A 23,559-nucleotide genomic window follows, 5' to 3' on the forward strand; every position below is an offset into this window, starting at 1 on the left:
CCTTCTGCACCGCCTGCCCCCGCGTGGGCAGCAGGAGGGGAGGGCGGGAGCTCAGATGGCTTCATCCGCCGCTGGCATTGTCTCAGCTTCCAATAGCTCTTGACTCCTGAGAAAGTGGTCCGTTAGAACTCCGTGTCTGTAAAACTGGAGGCAGTAAAGGGCAGGGGATGCTCTAAGAATGCAGAGCAGTTTTATTCCATCAGCCGGTGCTCGGCCGACAGAGGCGGTGGCCACCCAGCGCTTCCACCGGCCGGTGTGGCTCAGTGGTTGAGCATCGACCTAGGAACCAGGAGGTCCCGGTTCCATTCCCGGTCAGGGCACATGCCCGGGTTGCAGGCTCGATCCGCAGTGTGGGGTGTGCAGGAGGCAGCTGATCCATGATTCTCTCTCATCATGGATGTTTCTCTCTTTCCTCTCCCTTCCTCTCTCTCTCAAACGAATAAAAAATATATTTTAAAAACAACAACTGGAAACCTACCGCTTCCCGCTCGGGGGAAGAACCCACCCAGGTTCTCGGGGGCTTCTCCGTGGCCGGAGCTGACACGCGCCGTGTCTGGTGGGCGCGGAGCGTGTCCCAGGTTGTCCGCTCGCCCCGTGTGCGCGCTTTCCCCTCGGGGACGCTCGGCTTCTGCGGGGATCGGGGACTTCAAAGGGAACGAGTAAACGGGGGAGGCTCCGGGTCCTGGTCCGGGAGGGGAAACGGTGCGGGGCACCGGCTTCTGTGTCACACGCCGCCCAGGACGCAGGGGCCCGAGGACGCGGGACGCCGCTTCCGACGAATCCGTGTGGGTGGGACAGACCCAGGCTGATGAGTGGGGGTTATTCAAGCGTCCCGCCGGCGAGCGTCTTAAGCAGCTTCGTTTCGGAGGGGGCCTGCCGGGGGGTTTTAAATAGCTCGGGATTTGGTTCGCTTCCATTTTAAACGCCTCTGTAGAGTACGCTCTCGAGCTAGGAGGGCTGATCAGAAATCCGTGGACTGGAAGAGCGTGCCGCTATCGCTGTTTGGAGGATTATTAACTGTGTTTTAATTAAATGAAAATTAGCAGCGATGCCGCTTTTTTTCTTCTTTTTTCCCCATTCTGTTTGCAACTCCCACCCTGTTCCAGGGCCTTCCCAGGTCCCCACCGCCAATGCATCGCGCAATGATCCCGCAGGCTGAGCCCCGGTTTGGGGTGGGTCAGAGCGGAAGTGCCCGGGATGGAGGGGCACCCCCACCCCAGATGGGGCTCTCAGTGTTCTTCGCGCTCTGGGGGTCACGGCCCGCCTGTTCCGAGTACCCCCTCCCCCGCTGATCGTGAGTCCTGGCTCCGGTTGTGGGCCGGGTCTTGTTTGAAAGCCTGGATCTTTGGGGGTGGCCTTTGGGGTGGGGGTGCATCTTGTAGCCCTGGTAGGGGTTGAGCAGCACAGCTTGCCGGTCCCTCGTGTGTGCTGGATGCTGGGGCTTCAGGTGCGGGGGGCAGGGGATGGGAAACCAGGGTCACGTGGGGAGGCAGAGATTTTAGCCTCCGTGCTGGGGGCTTCCTGTTCGAAGCCCACGTGTGTAGGTCCAAGGTCCTCAGATGAGGCTAACACCGCTCCCTCCGAAAGGAACCGCTGTCCCTGATCACGTCGCTCCGTCTTCTGTATTTTTTCTTTTTAAATATATTTTGTATGGATGTCAGAGAGGAAGGGAGAGGGAGAGAGAGAGAGAGAAACATCAGTGATGAGAGAGAAACATCGATCACCTGCCTCCTGCACACCTCCCACTGGGGATGTGCCCGCAACCAAGGTACATGCCCTTGACCGGAATCGAACCCGGGACCCTTCAGTCCGCAGGCCGAGGCTCTATCCACTGAGCCAAACCGGTTTCGGCTGTATTTTTTCTTTTTAAATATATTTTGTATGGATGTCAGAGAGGAAGGGAGAGGGAGAGAGAGAGAGAGAAACATCAGTGATGAGAGAGAATCATGGACCGGCTGCCTCCTGCACGCCCCACCAGGGATGGAGCCTGCAACCTGGAAGTGGAAATGGTGTCAGCGGTCTCCGTGGTTGAGGGCAAGAGGACAGGCCGGACATCAGGGCGGGCAGGGCCTCCCTGGGGTGCCCTACTGTTCAGAGCCCTCATCCCAGGGCCCTGCGTGTCAACACCTGCCATACACACACCTCTGGGCCCCCGCAGGGGACAGTGGAGCTGGGGGCCGACAGGATCTATGTAAATGGATTCTTACGGTTTTTGAAACTTCCCGGCCCTCCCCCCTGAGCTGGACCCCTCACCTGGCCCACAGGTGCGTGTGGGGACTGGCCCCCGCTCAGGTGCTGTGTTTGCTAAGGAGACGGAGGTCGGAGTGGCCCCAGGGCGCCCTGTGCCACTCGGTCTCCTGGCCCGGCCCTAGGCGTGTACCTTGGCACAGGACGGGGGAAAGGCCACGTCACGCTCAGAGTTGGCAGCTAATCATTGAACCTCAGGGCACTTGTCCGCGTTTTGCCCTCCCCCTCCCGCCCCCCCCACGCGATTGAGCACAAACTGCCCTTGTTTCTCTATCGAGTGGATCAGATTAAAAGCCGCTGGTTTGTTTCACCGACTGAGCCCAGGCCCGCGCTGTGACTCAAGAAGGTGGAGGAGAACCACAGGGTAAATACACATCCAAAGCAGAAGGAAGGAGCCCCGCCGGCGTGGCTCAGTGGCAGGGCGTCGACCTGTGAACCAGGAGGTCAGGGTTCGGTTCCCGGTCAAGGGGCACAGGCCCGGGTTGCGGGCGTGGTCCACAGAGGGGGGGGGGGCATGCAGGAGGCAGCCGATCCAGGATTCTCTCTCATCGTGGATGTTTCTCTCTCTTCCCTCTCCTTTCCTCTCTGGAATCAATGAAAAAATATTTTAGAAAATAACAACAAGGAGGCAAAAACCTAATTACAAAGTGGACAGAGAATTTGAGCGGTCAGTTCATAGAACAAACAATTCAGGCGGCTCATGAACCTGTGAGAAGGTACACGGCTTCTCTCGAAACCAGGGGGTGGGGGGTGAACATTAGAATCGCTAGAGGCTGTTGCAAACCAGTAGGGTTGGCAAAAATTAAGAAATCTGACTCCGTCGGAGGGAGGGGAGGGGCGAGAACAGGGAGCAGTGTGACCTCATGTCCTTGGGGGGGGGGGGGAGTGGCACTGAGACATGGGTGTTGGAGGGGCACGTAACGTTGAAGAGATACATGATCGGGGACCAGCCGCTCCCCGCGTGGGTCCGTCGCGCAGAGAAACTCGCTCACGTCTGTAAAGCGAGCGCGTCTTTCCATAATAGAAGCCTTCACGGCGAATCACACGCTTAGACTTGTCCTGGCGAAGGCTGAGGGACGAGGGCATGTCAGGGAGAGAGCGTGTTCGCCTGGCTCTGCATCCCGGGGCCCTCCGTCCGTCACTGCGGCTCGGGCAGGAAGCGTGGTCTTGCTCTGTGGTCAGGCTCTGGTTCTGGAACGCTCTCTCTTACGGAAGCGTGTGTTTCTCCGCTCCCCTCGCCCACCCATCACCTGAGCTCTTCTTGCAAACCCAGCAGGGTCCCGTCCCGCCCTGGCCGTGACCGAGACGCTCTCCGCTCAGCCCGTCCCGTTGGCCGCAGCCTTGGGTGACTAGAGAGGGTTCCACTCTGACTTCGTGACGACAGTCACCGGGCACACACAGCCACGTGCGTGTTATAACCTGTGTTAGAGTCACGGGGGCCTTTCCAGTTTTATTGATTTCAGAGAGGCAGGGAGAGGGAGAGGGAGAGAGAGAGAGAGAGAGAGACATCAGTGATGAGAGAGAATCATTGATGGGCTACTCCCTGCACGCCCCCCACTGGGGATGGAGCCCACAACCCGGGCATGTGCCCTGACCGGGAATCGAACCGTGACCTCCTGGTTCCTAGGTCAATGCTCAACCACGGAGCCACGCCGGCCAGGCCGCCCCCCACGTTATTACACAGAGCCCCAGCCTCCCAGTCCGAAGACACACAGGTGATTAATTAGCTCATCGGGGTCTTGATCCACCTCTCGGATGACGTCGGCCTCCGAGGCAGGCCTGCCCCAGAGTGTCCTTCCACGTTGCCATGGAGATCGGCTCGTTTTTCCATCCAGTCGAGAGTTCAGATATTGACGGCCTTGTGCTCTCGGGGGAATTTAAAACTAAATTAAGGATTAAAAAAACAACAAAAAAAAAACACATTTGTGTGCCCAGCTTTTCAAGTCTTCATTTTGCTGGACAGGAAGTTACCAGCCTGGCCGCGGCCATACCAGAGCCTTGGAAAGGGGCGTGAACTTGACCCCGCAGCCCGAGCTGTCCTAAGCATCGCGCTCCTGCACACGCCTCCTCTGCTGACTTCAGATCAGCCGCACTGTCTGCTCAGCTCCCCAAGAGGAAAGTAGGAAAGTCCCGGCCGCCAGCACCCCCCCTCCTGTCCCCCCACCCCCCGAATGTCTAACGTTGGGCGTCTCTCACTGGCTCTGGGGCAGTCAAGACTGCTTGGCACGGATGTGGCTCTTTAGACGTAGGATTTATTGTTTCTTTTGAACAAATTCTCCAGCCCCTGCCTCCCTTTCTTGTCTCACAGGGAGGACTTCAGCTCTGGATGCACATACACACACACACACACACACACACACACACTCCCTCTGACCTCATGGGCCGGAGCCTGTTCCTCGTTTTTTTTTTTTACTTAAAAAATGGGATGGATGACCCCTCCATGTCCTGATTGCCAATTCCGGGCACAGCGTGGTGCCTTAGGACCGCGGAGGAATTTTAATGGAGCGATGTTGTGACGTGCCTCCTGAGGAATGCCTCCCAGGCCCCGAGGCTTCTGGAGGCTCCTGGGAGACCCGGCTTCCCACCACGGAGAAAAGGAAAAGGAGAGAATAGGGCGTGATTGGTGATTGGATCGGTTAAGCTGACTACTACGATGTGAGCATGAAAAAGCTCCCTCCTCCCTTTTCTGATTCTCCCAGGGCTGCGTACGCCGATGGAGGCATCTGCTGGGCCCAGCAGGCCCACTGTGCGCCCATCGCGCACCCACTGTGCGCCCACTGTGCGGAGAGGGGCTCCCTGCTGGGGCAGCGGCCTCCTAACGGGAGGCTTCACGTCACAGACCCAGTTCTAGGGGCGACGTTCTCTCCGGTGATTGTAGATTCTTCCTTCGTCTGACAATCAGCTGATTCTTGAGCCTGGGAGGACATGCTGTCCTGTCAGCCTGCTTGTGCTTGAAGACGTAGCCCCAGGAGCTGTGGTGAAGGACGGCATTAATCCCAGAACGCGTTTTTCCCCAACCGCAGCGACCGGCACATCATGCCGCTTCCTCGTGATTCGTTAAGCCACGCCGTGCATCCACCTAAAGTCAGCAAGAGAGGCCCGTGCTGGGCCTCGGACCTTTTCGATTGCTTTTTAATTGCACTGATTTTCTTAGCTCATTTGCAAGATCTGCTCCTCGGGAGCGGTTTTCTCAGCCAGGAAGGAAGACCAGTGTCTGTTGGCCCTTTCCCTGTGAGCGCGCTGGTCGTGTGGACCCACTGGTCGTTGTCCGCAGCCGCCCGAGCCTCCCCCTCCGTCCTCACGGCTTAATGCTTGTAGCCATGGCCACGCTCCCGAGATCTTAACGCATCTCCTTCCCTCTCCCGTGGATGTCCCATTAAACACGGACACCTTTGCCCGGCCGGCGTGGCTCCGTGGTTGAGCATCGACCTAGGAACCAGGAGGTCACAGGTTCGATTCCCGGTCAGGGCACAAGCCCGGGTTGCAGGCTCCATCCCCAGTGTGGGGCGTGCAGGAGGCAGCCGATCCATGATGCTCTCTCATCATGGATGTTTCTCTCTCTCCCTCTCCCTTCCTCTCCGAAGTCCATACAGACATATTTAAAACAAACACACACGTACTTCCGGGAGCATTTTTGTGTTTCCTCGTGTCTCGCTGTTACCGTGTCTCAGGATAGCCGGAGCCTCCTGCAGACACCAGGTGCATCCAGGCGGTCCCTCCTGGCGGGTCAACCCCCCGGGGGCCTGGCATGGCTGGCCCGGTCCCTGGTTCAGAGGACACCCGTCTCTCCCCCTCAGGTGTCAGCGGAAGCAGTGGCGGGAGGACCTGCCGGCCACCAGCGTGGTGATCACCTTTCACAACGAGGCCCGGTCGGCCCTGCTCAGGACCGTGGTCAGGTGAGCCACAGAGAGGCCCCTCGTCGCCCGCCTGCTGCAGGTCCCGGTGCGGGGCGGGGGCGTTCCCTCGCAGGGACCCTGCACGCGGGCCGTGTCCCCTGCACGGCCTGGGCGGGGCTGCCCGGGGTTGCAGGCAGGTGCCCTGAGTGTGCAGAACAAGGAGGGGCCGACAAGGATGGGGGCAAAGACAGAATTCCCCACCCCAAGGGGCACCCTCAAAGGCCTGCAGCCTCCGTCTCGCTGTCTCTCCTCAGTGTGCTTAAGAAGAGCCCGCCCCACCTCATCAAGGAAATCATCTTGGTGGACGACTACAGCAATGACCGTAAGTACCGGACCGTGTCCCCGTTGCGCTGGCCGGGCCGGGCCCTCCCCGGGCGCCAGCCTTCCTCAGCGTGGCTGCCAACGTGCCGGTGGCGGGTTCATAAAGGGCGGGATCGGGGCCGCGGGAAGGAGGGGTGCCTGCCTCTGGGGCGCCCGCAGATGAGCCAGAATCCCTGCCGAAGGCCGAGCCCCGATAAACGTGAGGGCCCAACGCTCCCCTCTCTTCTTTCCGCAGCGGAGGACGGGGCGCTCCTGGGGAAAATCGAGAAAGTGCGGGTTCTCAGAAACGATCGGCGAGAAGGTGAGACTCTTGGGAATCCATTCTGACTTTTCCTGAGCCCGGGAATAACTTAAAGGTTTCAGCCTGGCCGGCCGGCGTGGCTCAGTGACCTAGGAACCAGGAAGTCTGGGTTCGATTCCCGGTCAGGGCACATGCCCGGGTTGCGGGCTCCATCCCCAGTGTGGGGCGTGCAGGAGGCAGCCCATCCATGATTCTCTCTCATCATTGGTGTTTCTACTCTCTCTCCCTCTATCTTTCTGTCTGACATCAATAAAAATACATTTTAAAAAAAAAGAAGAAAGAAAGAAAGGTTACAGCTAAAACAACAGTGAACCACGTAGTCTTGCTGTCTGTCCATCCACTCCCAGCGCCTCCTGGGACCCTTTCCCACCAACACAGGAACGATGTGAAAGCTCAGCTCATCGAAAGGATGTGTCACCCTCACCAGTTTGGCTCAGTGGATAGAGCGTCGGCCTGTGGACTGAAGGGTCCCGGGTTCGATTCCGGTCAAGGGCATGTACCTTGGTTGCGGGCACATCCCCAGTGGGGGGTGTGCAGGAGGCAGCTGATCGATGTTTCTCTCTCATCGATGTTTCTGACTCTCTATCCCTCTCCCTTCCTCTCTGTAAAAAATCAATAAAATATATTTAAAAAAATAAAAAATCAATAAAATATATTGAAAGAAAGAAGAAAGGAAGGAAGGGAGGGAAAGAAAGAAAGAAAGAAAAAGAAAGAAAGAAAGAAAGAAAGAAAGAAAGAAAGAAAGAAGAAAGAAAGAGAAAGAAAAAGAAAGAAAGAAAGAAGAAAGAGAGAAAGAAAGAGAAAAAGGAAGGGAGGAAGGGAGGAAGGAAGGAAGGAAGGAAGGAAGGAAGGAAGGAAGGAAGGAAGGAAGGGTGTGTGTGTGTGCGAGGCTCGGAGTTCAAATGGCATCTGTATTTATGGGTTTAGAAAAGTGGCCGCTCTGCTGCTTCTCAGCCGAGGGAGTTGTGACCGTCCCTCGAGGACGACTGGCGTTGAGAGGACAAACAGGCTTAACGGAGGGGAACGGAGTGACGCCACGCTGCAGGCACCTGATGAAACAGCTGGCCAGCGCCGTCCCAGGAAAGGGGGCGGCGCACCCGTCACACGCTGGTTGGGTTTGGCGGACGCAGCCTCGAACGCTGCGGCAGGCTGGTCCTTGCTGGAGCCGGGCTCACCGAGGCTGCTTCGTCGGCGGGGCGGTCGTGAAGGGACCCCAGCGGGGGAAGCATGGCAGTGTGTGGAGGGGACACTCACAGCCCCGCTGCGTCATTAGCAGGCGGTGCCAGGCACGGCGTCTCCTCCAAGTCCTGCCCGGTCTTTCTGCTCGGAGACACGGCAGAGCCTTCACACAGGGGCCGGCGGTCCGTCCTGGCCTGGTGGCTGCGTGTTTGTTGTTGTTGGTTTTTATCCCCACCCGAGGATATTTTTAAATATATTTTTATTGATTTCAGAGAGGAAGGGAGAGGAGGAGAGAGGGATACATCAATGATAAGAGAGAATCATGGATCGGCTGCCTTCTGCACACCCCTTATTGGGAATCAAGGCCTGAAACACGGGCGTGTGCTCTTGACTGGGAATCGAACCGTGAACTCCTGGTTTATGGGTCGATGCTCAACCACTGAGCCACATTGTCCGGGCTCCATTGGTATTTTTAGAGAGAGTGGAAGGGGGGGAAAGAGAGAGAGAGAGAGAGGGAGGAACGTCGATGTGAGAGAGACACATTGGTTGCCTCCCACATGCACCCCATCCAGGGCCGGGGATCGAACCTGCAACCCTGGTACGTGCCCCTGACGGGAACGGAACCCGAGACCCTTCGGGGTGCGGACTGGCTCTAACCACTGAGCAGCACTGGCCCGGGCGGGCTGCATTCTTTGGTCCGTGTGAGCTCTCTCTCTGGTGCCCGTGTGGTCCAGCGGCAGGCAAGGGATGCGGGTGTTTGTAGCCGGAATCTAATCCGCCGATAAAGAGACTCAGCCCATGGGGCCATGTCACCAGCCCCGCGTGGTAGCCAACTCCCAAGATCATCCGTCCAGATGTTCCCGACCCATCCACCGTGGCACCAGCCTCGCCCCGAAGGGTGCTCTGTTGGCTGGAGTCACGTCTGCCTGCCAAGCTCAGAATCTCAACACAGATCTTGAGGTCAAGCCAAAACCTTGCCTGCTGCATTTGCATTTCGCCCTGAACGAGCTACATAATAACTTCTTTAAAAATATATTTTTATTGATTCAGAGAGGAAGGGAGAAAGAGAGGGAGAGAGAGAGATAGAAACGTCACTGATGAGAGAGAATCATTGATCGGCTGCATCGTGCACGCCCCCTCCTGGGGATCGAGCGCGCATCCAGGCACGTACCCTTGACCTGGATTGAACCCGGGACCCCTTAGTCCGCAGGCCGACGCTCTATCCACTAGCCAAACCAGCCAGGGCCATAATAACTTTTTAAATTTAAACCCAAAGTACGTGGTGGCGCAGGGGAAAAAAAAAAAAAAGAAGGAAAGGACAGAAAGATGTTTTTCATGTTGCATTTTATAACTGAGACATCACTTGCTGGCCATGTTAGTCCCTTTCAACCACTGACAAATAAGAAAAAAGTTTCCAAACACAAGCTCTCTATTGCCATAGGTTAGGCAGTCCCTTTGGGTCAGAACCCACGTGGATGCATTGTTTTGGAAGGGGTGAGGATGCGTAGTTGTGTGAAGCCAGGTTATGGGGGGGCGGGGTGTCTATGGAGCAGATGAAGTGCATGATGGTCGGGTGAGAAAATGTGCACGCAACATGTGCATGTATGTGTGTATGTGCGTGTATGTGTGTGTGCATGTATGTGTGTGTGCGCATGTATGTGGAGCCCATGTATTTAAACATCCACACCAGGGCTTCGAGTGATGCCACTAGAAGAAGGAGAAACCGGTTGCATAAAACACCAGACAGAGGAGGGGCCGCCTCCGTTCAGAGTCAGAGCTCGGGTTCACGTGCCAGCAGTCCTGAGGCTGGCAGGTTACTGGGATCCCCAGAGGACGTAAAAGATGGCCATGCCCTGCCCGGCCGGCGTGGCTCGATGGTTGAGCGTCGACCTGTGAACCAGGCGGTCGTGGTTTGATTCCCGATCAGGGCACGTGCCCAGGTTGCAGGCTCAAATCCCAGTGTGGGGGGCTGCAGAGCCGTGTGTGGGTGTAGATGCAGGAGTGGGTACAGGTGTGGGTGCAGGTGCAGGAGTGGGTGCAAGAGTGGATGCGGGTGCAGGAGCAAGTGCAGGAGCGGGTGCAGGTGCAGGAGTGGGTGCAGGTGCAGAAGCAGGTGCAGGAGTGGATGCGGGTGCAGGAGTGGATGCGGGTGCAGGTGCAGGAGTGGGTGCAGGTGCAGAAGCAGGTGCAGGAGTGGATGCGGGTGCAGGAGTGGATGCGGGTGCAGGTGCAGGAGTGGGTGCAGGTGCAGAAGCAGGTGCAGGAGTGGATGCGGGTGCAGGAGTGGGTGCAGGTGCAGAAGCAGGTGCAGGAGTGCGGGTGCAGGAGTGGGTGCAGGTGTGTGTGCAGGTGCAGGAGTGGGTGCAAGTGTGGGTACAGGAGTGGGTGCGGGTACAGGAGTGGGTGCAGGTGCAGGTGCGGGTGTTGATGTAGGTGCGGGTGCAGGAGTGGGTGTGGGTGCGGGTGCAGGTGCGGGCTGTGCGGTTCCTGTCTTTTCCCCAGGTGCCCTCCCTGATGTGCGTTTGAACTCTCTCCCGCAGGCCTGATGCGCTCGCGGGTCCGGGGCGCCGACGCAGCCCAGGCCAAGGTCCTGACGTTCCTGGACAGCCACTGCGAGTGCAACGAGCACTGGCTGGAGCCGCTGCTGGAGAGGGTGGCCGAGGTGCGGGCGAGCGGGCTTCTTGGTGCTGGGGAGGGTGGCCGAGGTGCGGGCAGGCGAGCGGGCTTCTCCTCGGTGCTGGAGAGGGTGGCCGAGGTGCGGGCGAGCGGGCTTCTTGGTGCTGGGGAGGGTGGCCGAGGTGCGGGCAGGCGAGCGGGCTTCTCCTCGGTGCTGGGAGGGTGGCCGAGGTGCGGGCAGGCGAGCGGGCTTCTCCTCGGTGCTGGGGAGGGTGGCCGAGGTGCGGGCAGGCGAGCGGGCTTCTCCTCGGTGCTGGGAGGGTGGCCGAGGTGCGGGCAGGCGAGCGGGCTTCTCCTCGGTGCTGGGGAGGGTGGCCGAGGTGCGGGCGGGCGAGCGGGCTTCTCCTCGGTGCTGGAGAGGGTGGCCGAGGTGCGGGCGGGCGAGCGGGCTTCTCCTCGGTGCTGGGGAGGGTGGCCGAGGTGCGGGCGGGCGGGCTGCTCCTTGGTGCTGGGGAGGGCCGGGCCTCGGGGACAGGTGTCACAGGGGACGCATCAGCAGGGCCAGCTCCCCTGACGAGGCGGCAGGGATGCACAGGGGGCGAGCACCTGGTGGGGGTAGGACCTCGTTTCGGGGGATCTTCCTTCGTGCACCTCTGCACCCCGCTCCCTGAGTCTAAGGGCAAAGTGCCTGGAACCCTGCCTGGCATCTCGCCTGTGCCATGTGAGCGCCGGCGGTGCGGCTGGTGGGCTGGGGGCGCTCCGGAGGGCAGGTGCCGGCCTGGGGGGCCTGTCCCGGGGCCACAGGCACATTTGGTGCATCTACACACATCACCCCCGGCACTGCGCTGGCCTCCTGCCCCTTCTGCCTGTCTGTCGACTGTCCTCCCCACCGACAAAGCGCCTTCCCGGAGGGCAGAGGCAGACGGGGTGGAAGTCCCGGAGAAACGCACGATGCGCCAGCCGTCCTCTTTACGGACAGCTGTTGGGCAGGAAGTCACGGAACCCGTCCAGGGCCACCTGCCGGGGCATGGCGGTCCTCGCAGGGCCAGCTGCCGGTCGAGAACTGACCACGCGCCGGGCACTTCGCACGTGTCCCACCAGCTGCCGCCCCCGCCCGACCGCCGAGGACCGGGAACCACTGGGGGGTCGGGTTCTCAGTGTGTGTTGACCCCGACGCTTGTCTGTCTTTGTTCCAGGAGAGGACCCGGGTCGTGTCGCCCATCATCGATGTCATCAACATGGACAACTTTCAGTACGTGGGGGCGTCCGCCGACCTCAAAGGGGGTAGGTGCGCTCACGGTCCCCGTCCCGCTCTCCCGCTCCGTGTCGGGGTGACGGGGCCTCACTGCGCCGTGGTTGGGTCCATGAGTTACGTGTATCCATGCTTCCGTTACTCTCTTCCCACCCATACGTGATGTTCTTCTTTAAAGAGAGGTTGAAGCCCTGACCGGTGTGGCTCCGTGGATAGAGCGTCGGCCTGCGGACTGAAGGGTCCCGGGTTCGATTCCGGTCAAGGGCATGGACCTTGGTGGCGGGCACATCCCCAGTGGGGGGTGTGCCGGAGGCAGCTGATGGATGTTTCTCTCTCATCGATGTTTCTAACTCTCTCTCCCTCTCCCTTCCTCTCTGTAAAAAATCAATAAAATATAAAGAGATTGAAGAGAAATGTTTGCAGGCCCGGGAACCAGCCCCTGCCCCCTACCCCCTACCCTCTGCCCCCTGCCCTCTGCCCCCTTCCCCCTTCCCCCTGCCCCCTGCCCCCTGCCCCCTGCCCCCTGCCCTGGGGTGTGTGGGAGGCAGCTGATGGATGTTTCTCATCAATGTTTCTAACTCTCTCTCCCTCTCCCTTCCTCTCTGTAAAAAATCAATAAAATATAGAGAGAGATTGAAGAGAGATGTTTGCAGGCCCGGGAACCGGCCCCTGTCCCCTGTCCCCTGTCCCCTGTCCCCTGCCCCCTGCCCCCTGCCCTGGGGTGTGTGGGAGGCAGCTGATGGATGTTTCTCATCAATGTTTCTAACTCTCCCTCTCCCTTCCTCTCTGTAAAAAATCAATAAAATATAAAGAGAGATTGAAGAGAGATGTTTGCAGGCCCGGGAACCGCCCCCTGCCCCTGCCCCCTGCCCCCTGGCCCCTGCCCTGGGGTGTGTGGGAGGCAGGGGGCAGACTCCCCCACTCTTTTCTCGCCTCCTTCCAGCCCCTGGATACGCTGGGGCTCCCCCCATTCCTCCTCTCATTTCACGTATATTCTCGGGCGTTTTAATTTGAGAAGCGCCTGGCCCACGGGTTGCATTCAGGGGGAGCTTTGGGGGACAAGGCCCCCTGCCCCCCAGCCTCTCTCTCCCCCCGCGCACCCTCGCGTGTTTTGTTGTGTGTTTTGCGCTGTTTCGTTTTCAGAGCCTTAGCCAAACATCTCGTGTCTTTAAGCCGAGAGGGACGGGGGCCGGAGCCAACGGCCGGCTCTTGTCAGCGCCGTGTTCACCCTCGTCTGTGCTTGGCAGGTTTCGACTGGAACCTGGTGTTCAAATGGGACTACATGACCCCCGAGCAGAGGCGCGCGCGGCAGGGAAACCCGGTCGCCCCCATCAAGTAAGTGCCGGGGTCGCAGGGAGGTCCCCAGGCTCCGGCCCCGCCCTGGAGACCGAGCGAGCTCTACACCCTCTGCCCGCCCCCCCCCCCCTCCAAGCCCCATGTCCCCCGCTCAGCTCACGCGGTCCCTGCCAGAGAGCGCCGTGCGATGTCTCTCTCCAGAGGGGGCCCCGCCAGGCAGGCCCACCCGCTCTGGGTGCCCTCCTGTTCCTGATGCGAGTGCTTCCCGCAGCCGGCGGGTCACAGGGTTGACCTCAGGGTCCAGCAGGGTCACAGGGTTGACCTCAGGGACCAGCCCCTCGGGTGGTTGACCTCAGGGACCAGCAGGGTCACGGGGTTGACCTCAGGGACCAGCAGGGTCGCAGGGTTGACCTCAGGGACCAGGAGGAGGGGAGGGCCTGGCAGAGGCCCTGGCTGCCTTTCCCTGTCAGATCGGCGCCCGTGGTCTATGGATGGACAGGCATGGGTGCAGGAGTGGGTGCGGGTGCAGGAGTGGGTGCAGGAGTGGGTGCAGGTGTGGGTGAAGGTAGTGGGTGCAGGTGCAGGAGTGGGTGCAGGAGTGGGTGCGGGTGCAGGAGTGGGTGCAGGTGCAGGTGTGGGTGCGGGTGTGGGTGAAGGTAGTGGGTGCAGGTGTGGGTGCGGGTGAAGGTAGTGGGTGCAGGTGTGGGTGCGGGTGTGGGTGAAGGTAGTGGGTGCAGGTGCAGGTGTGGGTGCGGGTGTGGGTGAAGGTAGTGGGTGCAGGTGCAGGTGTGGGTGAAGGTAGTGGGTGCAGGTGCAGGAGTGGGTGAAGGGAGTGGGTGCAGGTAGTGGGTGCAGGTGCAGGAGTGGGTGAAGGGAGTGGGTGCAGGTAGTGGGTGCAGGTGCAGGAGTGGGTGCAGGTGTGGGTGAAGGTAGTGGGTGCAGGTGCAGGAGTGGGTGCGGGTGCAGGTGTGGGTGAAGGTAGTGGGTGCAGGTGCAGGAGTGGGTGCAGGTGTGGGTGAAGGTAGTGGGTGCAGGTGTGGGTGAAGGTAGTGGGTGCAGGTGCAGGAGTGGGTGCGGGTGCAGGTGCAGGAGTGGGTGCGGGTGCAGGAGTGGGTGCGGGTGCAGGTGCAGGAGTGGGTGCAGGAGTGGGTGAAGGTAGTGGGTGCAGGTGCAGGTGCAGGAGTGGGTGCGGGTGCAGGAGTGGGTGCGGGTGCAGGTGCAGGAGTGGGTGTGGGTGCAGGTGTGGGTGCAGGTAGTGGGTGCAGGTGCAGGTGCAGGAGTGGGTGCGGGTGCAGGAGTGGGTGCGGGTGCAGGTGCAGGAGTGGGTGTGGGTGCAGGTGTGGGTGCAGGTAGTGGGTGCAGGTGCAGGAGTGGGTGCAGGTGCAGGTGTGGGTGAAGGTAGTGGGTGCAGGTGTGGGTGAAGGTAGTGGGTGCGGATGCAGGTGTGGGTGAAGGTAGTGGGTGCGGATGCAGGAGTGGGTGCGGGTGTGGGTGAAGGTAGTGGGTGCAGGTGCAGGTGTGGGTGCAGGTAGTGGGTGCGGATGCAGGAGTGGGTGCGGGTGCAGGTGTGCCCACAGAGGAGGCAGCGTGTCCTTGTTCACACCTGGCACTGAGGTTCCCAGGCCGTGCCCGGCCCACGCTGGGAGTCGGGGTGCCCTTCGCCCCTCCGAGCAGGTGTGAGGGACCCCCCCCACCCCCAGGGCCCCAGCCCGGGACGCCGGGCTAGTCCTCACGGCATCTCTGCTGGGAGGGAGGAGGGCTCCGTGGACGCCTGTCAGCCCCTCCCAGGCTGAGGGGAACGAGACGCTGCAGGTCCATCCGACAGAGGCGCTGACCCCATGGCCAGACCAGGATCCCGGTGGGGTGTGCGCTCCCCCAGGGCAGGGGGACGGAAAGGCTGAGAACGAGCCTGGAGCCGCTGCGGTCATGCTCTCTGCGGCTCGGACCAGCCCTCCCATGCGGGGCGCCCAGCAGGGCGAGCGGGGAGGTGCGTGAAGACAGCGGCAAAGCAGAGAGGGGCACCCAGGGCTCTGAGCGGAGAGCCGTGCCGTGGGGTTGTTCACAAGGTCAGCGTGAGGGATTGGCCGTGGCGTACCAGTGCTGCTGAGCTGACCTTGACTTCTCCCTCTATTCCCCCCCCCCCCCGCTCTGCCTCGATAGAACCCCCATGATCGCTGGGGGGCTGTTCGTGATGGACAAGCTCTATTTTGAAGAGCTGGGGAAGTACGACATGATGATGGACGTGTGGGGCGGAGAGAACCTGGGTACGTATGCGCCGCGCGTCTGCCGCCACCCAACGGTTTCCGGTTCTGGCGGGACCAGGGTCCTGCCCTGCCCACCTCGTGGGGCAGAAGCAGCAAAGGGCAGCCTCGAAGAGACCCTGTGGCGTGCAGGGTGCCAATTGGAAAAAAATAGAGGGACCATTCATCAGGCATAATCGGTCCCCACATCGGTATAAATAGTCTCCCTTTTACTCTTTTTTTGTGTGTGCAATATTGATTTCAGAGAGGAAGGGAGAGGGAGAGAGAGAAATATCATTGATGAGAGAGACTCATGGATCGGCTGCCTCCTGCACGCCCCCCACTGGGGATGGAGCCCACAACCCGGGGCTGTGCCCTGACCGGGAATCGAACCCTGACCTCACCCTGTCTCTCCCCCCAGAGATCTCCTTCCGCGTGTGGCAGTGCGGGGGCAGCCTGGAGATCATCCCCTGTAGCCGCGTGGGCCACGTGTTCCGCAAGCAGCACCCCTACACCTTCCCCGGCGGCAGCGGCACCGTCTTCGCCCGGTAAGTGGCGGAGAGGCTGAGCGGGACCAGGACCCTGCGGCCCGCCACCCGGACAGGGACCCAGCTTGGCCCTGTGGAGGCATGGCCTTCAGCGGCGGGCCCGTCAGCAGGGACGGGGGACACTGTCCATCCACAGGCCACGGGCACCTCTCCCGGGCACGGGGCTGCGTGACAGGGGCTGGTCTCAGAGAGGTGCGTCCCGTGCCGTCCCACTTACAGGACGGTCTCTGCCGACGCCCATCGCGATGGGGACTTGCCGGGGGTCGGGCGGGGGGGTGGTGATGGGATGTTCTTTGTCCCGATGCCCAAGGGGCTGGCCAGGGAGAGCCAGCGTGTGTGGGAAGCTCGCAGAGCTATGTTAAGGAAGGAAGAGAACTTACACTTACTCAGGGTACAATATGTGGCTAAGACGGCAGTCCGGCCACAGGAAACTCCAGCCAGAAAGACCTCGTGATCTGCAGCTACGACCCGTGCTAGATCGTGGGTCTGTTTTCGCCCCCCTGAGAGCGTCCCAAAGAAAGCAAGGCGGTTGGTCACCCAAGGACCACGCTTGTCCCTCGGGAATCCGTAGCTGCTAACGATAAAGCTGTGTGCACGCTGTGTGCACGCCGGTCGGCCCGGCCCTGCGGCCAGGCGCGGGGGTGCCGGAGCAGGAGGGAGGGGTTGCGGGCACAGGACAGCAGGTCCAGGCGCTGAGATGAAGGGGATCTGGGCCACGCCTTCGGGGCAGGAGGACGGGACGGCAGGTAGACGGGGTGGGAGACACAGACCCGCCCAGGCCGCACCCTGTAGGTGCTGAGCAGGGCCAGCCCGCTCCCCGCTTCCCTGGCAAAGCTGCGGGCCCCCCACCCCGGAGACCTTCCCGCGTGGCACCCCACGCGGACGCGCACAGCGGGGCGCTGACGGCCGGAGAGCAGAGCGCAGCTCACGGGGACTCGCTTCGTTCCTAGCAACACCCGCCGGGCGGCGGAGGTGTGGATGGACGAGTACAAAAACTTCTACTACGCCGCCGTGCCTTCCGCCAGGAATGTCCCTTACGGCAAGTAGGTGTCACCTGTGCCCCCTGCGGCTCTGCTTGGGGGCCCTGGGAGGGGGGTGGCGTGGGGGCTGGGGCCAGCCCGAACCCCAAGAACCGACGGAGAACAGCCGCCCAGGTGACAAAGGGGGACCTCTCTCTGCTCCAGGGAGGGCGTGGGGGGCAGGGCCGGGGTCACGGGGACACACACGGGCGATCCGGGCTCCACGCCTGCCCTGCCCTGCTCTCGGGGGCAGGTGTCCAGGTGGGACGTGGAGAGCCCACGCGTTCCGAACCTGAGTGGGAGCAACTCGCTTCCCTCCCCTCAGCATCCAGAGCCGCCTGGAGCTGAGGAAGCAGCTCAGCTGCAAGCCGTTCCGCTGGTACCTGGAGAACGTGTACCCAGAGCTGCGGTAGGTCCTGGGGCCGGGCCGGGGTCTCCCTGTCAGGGTTTGGGGGGCAGCAGAGGTCAGCCAGGTGGCAGGCTCTCGCCGTAAACTGGGGTTTGTGCCCTGGCCCGTGTGGCTCAGTGGATAGAGCGTCAGCCTGCAGACCGAAGGGTCTCGGGTTCGATTCCCGTCAAGGGCACGTACCTCGGTTACAGTGTCCTCCCCGGCCCGGGCCCTGGTCAGGGTGCAGGAGGCAACCAATCGATGTGTCTCTCTCACATCCATGTCTCTGTCTTCCCCTCTCCCTAAAAATCAATGGGAAAATATCCTCGGATGAGGACTAACAACAAAAATTTTAAAAAATTGGGGTTTGTGCTTCAGTGAGGATAGAAGTGCAAACACGGGCCCCTGTGGGGGGTGGGGGCTGCGGGGCCTGCCCATGGCCTCCCTCCTTTCTCATTCCTGCTGCCCGAGACGAGCCCCCAGCTCGGGGCGGGGCGGGGCCTGGGGTCCCTCGGAGTTAAGCAGACGACTCTCCGTGGCCATCAGGGTCCCCGACCACCAGGACATCGCCTTCGGCGCCTTGCAGCAGGGCACGAACTGCCTCGACACGCTGGGCCACTTTGCTGACGGCGTCGTCGGCGTGTACGAGTGTCACAACGCCGGGGGCAACCAGGTCGGTGCACGCGGGAGCTCGGGCACCCGGGGCCCCGAGGAGGAGCGGGTGTCTCAGGGGCGTCCCAGGGTCTGATCGATGCCCGGAGCCGAGTCGAGGGGATGAGGGGACCGGCCCACCCTCCAGGGCCTAAACAGTTCCTCTTAGGTTCTCCAAGTGCCCATTGTGGCTCCCCCGATGCCCCCCAATGCTAGACTTGCCTTGAGGCATAGTCATCTGATAGCTCTGGGCTGGTCAGGTTCACACACACACACCTGCCCGCACCCCTCTTCTCCCTCCCGGCCCGCCTGTCCCCTCTCCCTCCCACCCGCCTGTCCCCTCTCCCTCCCTGCCCTGCCTGTCCCCTCTCCCTCCCACCCGCCTGTCCCCTCTCCCTCCCACCCGCCTGTCCCCTCTCCCTCCCTGCCCTGCCTGTCCCCTCTCCCTCCCACCCGCCTGTCCCCTCTCCCTCCCTGCCCTGCCTGTCCCCTCTCCCTCCCACCCGCCTGTCCCCTCTCCCTCCCGGGCCCGCCTGTCACCCCTCCCTCCCTGCCCAGCCGTCCCCTCCCTCCGGGCCGCGCACGCCCCTGACCCGCTGTGTTGCAGGAGTGGGCGCTGACCAAGGAGAAGTCGGTGAAGCACATGGACCTGTGCCTGACGGTGGTGGACCGGGCGCCCGGCTCGCTCATCAAGCTGCAGGGCTGCCGGGAGAACGACAGCAGACAGGTACGCGCCGCCCAGCTCCTCCCGCCCGCGCCCCGGGCTCCGCCTGGCCTGCTTCCATGATGGTGTCCAGCTGCCTCACTGGACTCAACTCCTGCTGCCCCTGCACCCCCACATGGGCGGGGTTCCTGGCGTGGGGCACGCAGTAGGTCTGTGCCCGGCGGGTGTGGATCCTGATGTTGGGGAGCAGGGGCGTGGGTGCTTGAAGGCTGGTGGGTCTCCCGCTGCCACCCGCCCCAGGCAGCCCTCTTGCCCCCCCCCCCCCCCCCAGTCATCGGTTCCTGCCCTGGGGTCACTGTCCGGGCCCTGTCTCCCCATGCCCGCTCCGTCTGTTCCCGCGTGGGCCTGCCCTCCAGGCTGACGAGGCAGATGGGGCCGCTCCTGCGCAGGCTGGTGAGCCCGGCCCTGGGCTGGGCAGGGGGAGGGCCCGCCGGGGGGCGCGCTGCTGGTCCCTCTCGGGAGCTCTCTGTGGCGCCGTGTGCCCCGTCCCGCGTGTGGCACCTGGACGTTTGCTTACGGCCGGCAGTCCCGGTGACTCACCGTGTCGATGAGGTGGCTTCTGACAGGTGGGACCTGCGTGGCGAGGAAATGACGGTTACACAGAGAGGCCACTGGCCCCGGGCCACCGGGAGCCTGCAGCACGGCCCCGGGCATCCATCCGGCGGGTCGGGCCTACGGGAGTGGGTCTCCAACCCTTTTTAAAAGACAAGTGGCTGCTTCGTCTAGGGAGGCGTGACCTTCAGGGGAAGGGCTTGCTTTATCGCAGCGGTTGACAGGTGCTGCTGCCGGAACCCCAGTTCCCGGGAACCCTAACGGGCACCCCTAAAAGGCTCACGTCCTGGATGCGTGGCGAGCGTGAGGACCTGTTAGGCCACTCACCCCGAGGCTCAGGCCATTGGAGAGGGATGCCCCTCGTTAGAACGTGAGGTTCCTGACAACGTTTCGGGGGGGCCTCGATGTCTCAGAAGTTTGCCCCCACCCCCGTCCTCCTCCTCAGACGGAGGGTCTGAGCTGAGACAGCAGGGGGCTGGTCTGTTTTCTACGGCCTCCCTTTAGCAGGCACAGGACAGGGGGCCCTTGCAGAGAAGGGAATCAGACTTCATTCATCCGAGTTCTCTGTCCAGCCGATTGCTGGCCGCTCAGAGGGAAGCGTGGATGCTGGCACACACGTTCCATGACAATGGAGAGAACAGCTGGGGGGGGGGGGTGCCAGCCGAGAGGGAGCCAGAGTGAAGGGGTGATGGGCAGGCAGCAGTCACCGCCCCAGCTCATCTGATTGCCCTGATTTTCAGGGTCACGGGTCGTATGGCAGGTCCAGACCTGGGGTTCTGGGCTCTTCGTAGCTCTGCTTCTCACCCCCCCCCCAGGCCGCCCCCTGTCCCCCTCCAGGCCTCACCCATTTGCCCTTGGAGGAGAAGTTCCTCAGCTATTTTTATCTTGATGCCGCACGGTCTTGCCAGTTGGAATATTTGGTTTCCAGGCACGTCTGTGTGTTCGTGTCGTGAGCACATTTGCAGAGTCCGGGGGAAAGGGAGTAGGAGGAAGGATTTGCAGGACTTCAGAAGGGGCGTTGGCGCCAGCATCACAGAGCACGTCGACGAAGGGAGAGCTCGGGGAGAAAACCCCCTTTTTTAAGAACAAGCATGAGAGAGTTTGACATGGGGGTGAACAACAGGGGGAGATTTCATTCGGGCTGGTCCTGGGCTTGGTTTTCTGACCTGGTAGGTGGATTAATGGGTTGAGGTTGGCTGGTTGGGTGAGGGATTGATTGGTCATTGAGTTTGGTTGGTTGAGTTCAGTTGGTTGGTAGGTTGGTTGAGTTTGGTTAGTTGGTTGAGTTCGGTTGGTTGGTTGAGTTTGGTTAGTTGGTAGGTTGGTTGAATTTGGTTAGTTGGTTGGTTGGTTGAGTTGTTGGTAGGTTGGTTGAGCTTGGTTGGTGAGTTTGGTTGGTAGTTTGGTGTTAGTAGGCTATGTGTGTGTGTGTACACACACATTAGTAGGACACATTACAAGTATTTTTTTTAAATATATTTCTTGATTGATTTCAGAGAGGAAGGAAGAGGGAGAGATAGAAACGTCAATGATGAGAGAATCATTGATTGGCTGCCTCCTGCACGCCCCCTACTGGGGATCGAGCCCGCAACCCAGCCATGTGCCCTTGGTCAGAATCGAACCTGGGACCCTTCAGTCCGCAGGCCGACGCTCTATCCACTGGGCCAAACTGGCTAGGGCTACCAGTATTTTAATGGCTGTATTTTACAAGTAGGACATTCAGAACCCAACAAAATTGGTCCCTGCCATGCAGAACATTGGGGACTCTGAGTCCAGTTTCCCACACCCACCTAGGAGCGCACACACCAGTGGGGGAGACACACAACATAGAAACAGGTTCCTCAACTTGACGCTCTGTCCACAAAGGCATTTCCTGTTAGTTGACCTGACACCGTGCCTCTGGCTCACCTGAGCGTGGCCCCTAAGTGGGAGCCCGGAAATGCCCAGGCCATGCCCCCAGACAGGGCCGCTTCCCCACAGCGGGGGGTGGGGGGGGCGGGGAGCGCCAGGACTGAGCCCCTGAGCTGGGCAGCTTCCTGCGGCTCCTTGCTTGGGGTGAAATACCAGACAAGCCTCCTGGTGGATGGATTTCCCTCCAGGAAAACACTGGGGTGTGGACAGGGTGAGGGGACAGGAAGGGGCCGGAGGAGTGGTCCCTGGGGGGCCCCGGAGAAGAGCTTTGAGGTACAAACCAGCCTGGCCCTGGGTTTCTCTCCTGGGCCGTCGGTGGGCCTGCGGCTGCTGCTGCTGCTACTTGGGACGCTTGCCAGCTGCCCTCCTTTATGACCAGAAACCAGAAAAGCATGTGTTGGTTGGTTTTGATGCAGCCCTCAGACCCTAGAAACGGGTGTGTGTGTGTGTGTGTGTGTGTGTGTGTGTGTGTGTGTAACACCCTGTTAATTTATATATATATATATATACACACACACACACACTTATTGATTTCAAAGCTGAAGGGAGAGGGAGGGAGAGAGAAACATCCATGATGAGAGAGAATCATAGATCGGCTGCCTCCTGCACGCCCCACCCTGGAGATCGAGCCCACAACCCGGGCGTGTGCCCTGACCGGGAATCGAACCGCGACCTCCTGGTTCCCAGGTGGACGCGCAGCCACGGAGCCGCGCCGGGCCGTCTGTGTTCCTGCCGGTGCTCACAGCGAGGCGTCCTCCTGTCTTTTGCAGAAATGGGAGCAGATCGAGGGCAACTCCAAGCTGCGGCACGTGGGCAGCAACCTGTGCCTGGACAGCCGCGGGGCCAAGGCGGGCGGCCTGAGCGTGGAGGTGTGCGGGCCGGCGCTGTCCCAGCAGTGGAAGTTCTCGCTGAACCTGCAGCCGTAGGCGCCGCCGCGCCCGCAGGCGGTCGGGGATCCCGTGGACCGATCGTGTCTCTCAAACTTTCCGCAAAACTATATACCTCAGTATTCCATCATGTCTGCAGCCGGCTCCTCGGCACGGACGGGGGCGGCGGACACAGCGGCGAGGGAAGAGGACTGATCTCCAGTCACGGGGCGCAGCCTGGCGCCCCTCTCTGGGCCACCGCCCCTTCCTGTCGGCTCCCTCCTGGTCCTGCCCAGACGCCCAGGAGCATCCCCAGGGGATGCGACAGCCACGGCTCCGAGGCGTGCGGTTGGGGGACGGGAGGGGGAAGGGGCACGTGGCTCCGTCGCGGCGGGAGAACTCTCTGGAAACCTCCGTGTGCCCCATCGCAAGCCCACGTGGCCCACGGCGCCGACGGCCACCTGCAGGTCCGTCTCGCGCCTCCTCTACACGCCACGAAGGACCTGCCGAATCTGCACGTGAGCGTGTGCGCGGCGGGACACTCACTATAAATAGATACAAAGAGCGCACGGGCGTGCCCGGTGGTTTCTGTAGGTCCCCCCCCCGTGAATGCCCCACGGAGCAGCGGCCGTGCCCCCTGGGGGTGGCCCTGGCAGCGGGTGGGGCTCCGGGCCGGCTGGGGCTTTCCCGCCGCCGCCGCCAGGGAGCCGGCTGTGCCCGCAGGCTGGACGCCGGCCCCGCCTCGCCGTTCGGCTCTAGCGCGGGAGTCATTGCTCCGTGTTGGCGTCCACTTGGCGTGCCCCTGGCATCTGTAAACCGGGACTTGTTTGGACAAACGTTGCTTTAGGTCTTTTTAAATGAAATTTCTTTTCTCTAAGGAAAAACAAACAAAAACGATCCCACAGCTTCCAGGGACTGTTACAGGCTGGCGACGGGCTGAGGGTGTGTGTCCTGGCAGCTGGCTGTGGCCTGGGCCCTGGACACTGGCGGCCTGTCTGTCCCTCCTGGGCCCCGGGCGCTGGCGGCCTGTCCATCCCTCCCGGGCCCGGGCACTGGCGGCCTGTCTGTCCCTCCCGGGCCCCGGATGCTGGCGGCCTGTCCGTCCCTCCCGGGCCCTGGGCGCTGGCGGCCTGTCCGTCCCTCCCGGGCCCCAGGAGACGCCTCGGGGCTTTGTGTCATTGTCAGGACGGTGGAACGGCCCTGCCTGCTCAGTGACACTGAGGCCCCGGGGCCCGAGCAGCGGCTGGGGGTCAGGGAGCAGGCTTCAGTGCGAACCAGGGACAGTGACGAACGAAAAGTAACCAGAGGGCGAGATGCCGGGCGTCCCCTGGAGGGCGGGGTGTCCTGTGGAGCCTTTGGAGGGACAGGCCAGCCCCAAGGAGGCGCCGTGGTCACCTGGCCACGCTCCCCTCTCACCCCCCTTGCCCAGCCTCCCACACCTGCCTGGTCTCAGGCCGGCAGCGCCTGCAGCCCCCGCCCCCCCCCCCCACACACACACACAACACACACACAACACACACACAGGGTGGCGCATGCCTCCTGAGGGCACATT

The 23,559-nt window shown here is 61.6% G+C and overlaps 1 protein-coding gene across 1 annotated transcript in view; it reads left to right on the forward strand.

Annotated features, from left to right (window-relative positions):
* Positions 1-22,886, forward strand: part of GALNT2 (polypeptide N-acetylgalactosaminyltransferase 2) — a gene marked incomplete at its 5' end in the record, with an annotated part of 83,453 nt that extends 60,567 nt beyond the window's left edge. Inside the window, 13 exon segments of the mRNA XM_080651154.1 lie at positions 6,045-6,143; positions 6,398-6,465; positions 6,700-6,765; positions 10,485-10,606; positions 11,757-11,844; positions 13,060-13,147; positions 15,269-15,372; positions 15,770-15,896; positions 16,847-16,939; positions 17,241-17,324; positions 17,850-17,976; positions 18,562-18,681; positions 21,912-22,886. Coding sequence (XP_080507280.1) covers positions 6,045-6,143; positions 6,398-6,465; positions 6,700-6,765; positions 10,485-10,606; positions 11,757-11,844; positions 13,060-13,147; positions 15,269-15,372; positions 15,770-15,896; positions 16,847-16,939; positions 17,241-17,324; positions 17,850-17,976; positions 18,562-18,681; positions 21,912-22,067 — 1,342 coding nt within the window. The 3' untranslated portion in view covers positions 22,068-22,886.
* Between the last annotated feature and the right edge of the window lie 673 nt (positions 22,887-23,559).

The sequence above is a fragment of the Plecotus auritus genome (assembly GCF_963455305.1).
Source record: "Plecotus auritus genome assembly, chromosome: 14".
In the NCBI taxonomy this organism is placed as follows: Eukaryota; Metazoa; Chordata; class Mammalia; order Chiroptera; family Vespertilionidae; genus Plecotus; species Plecotus auritus.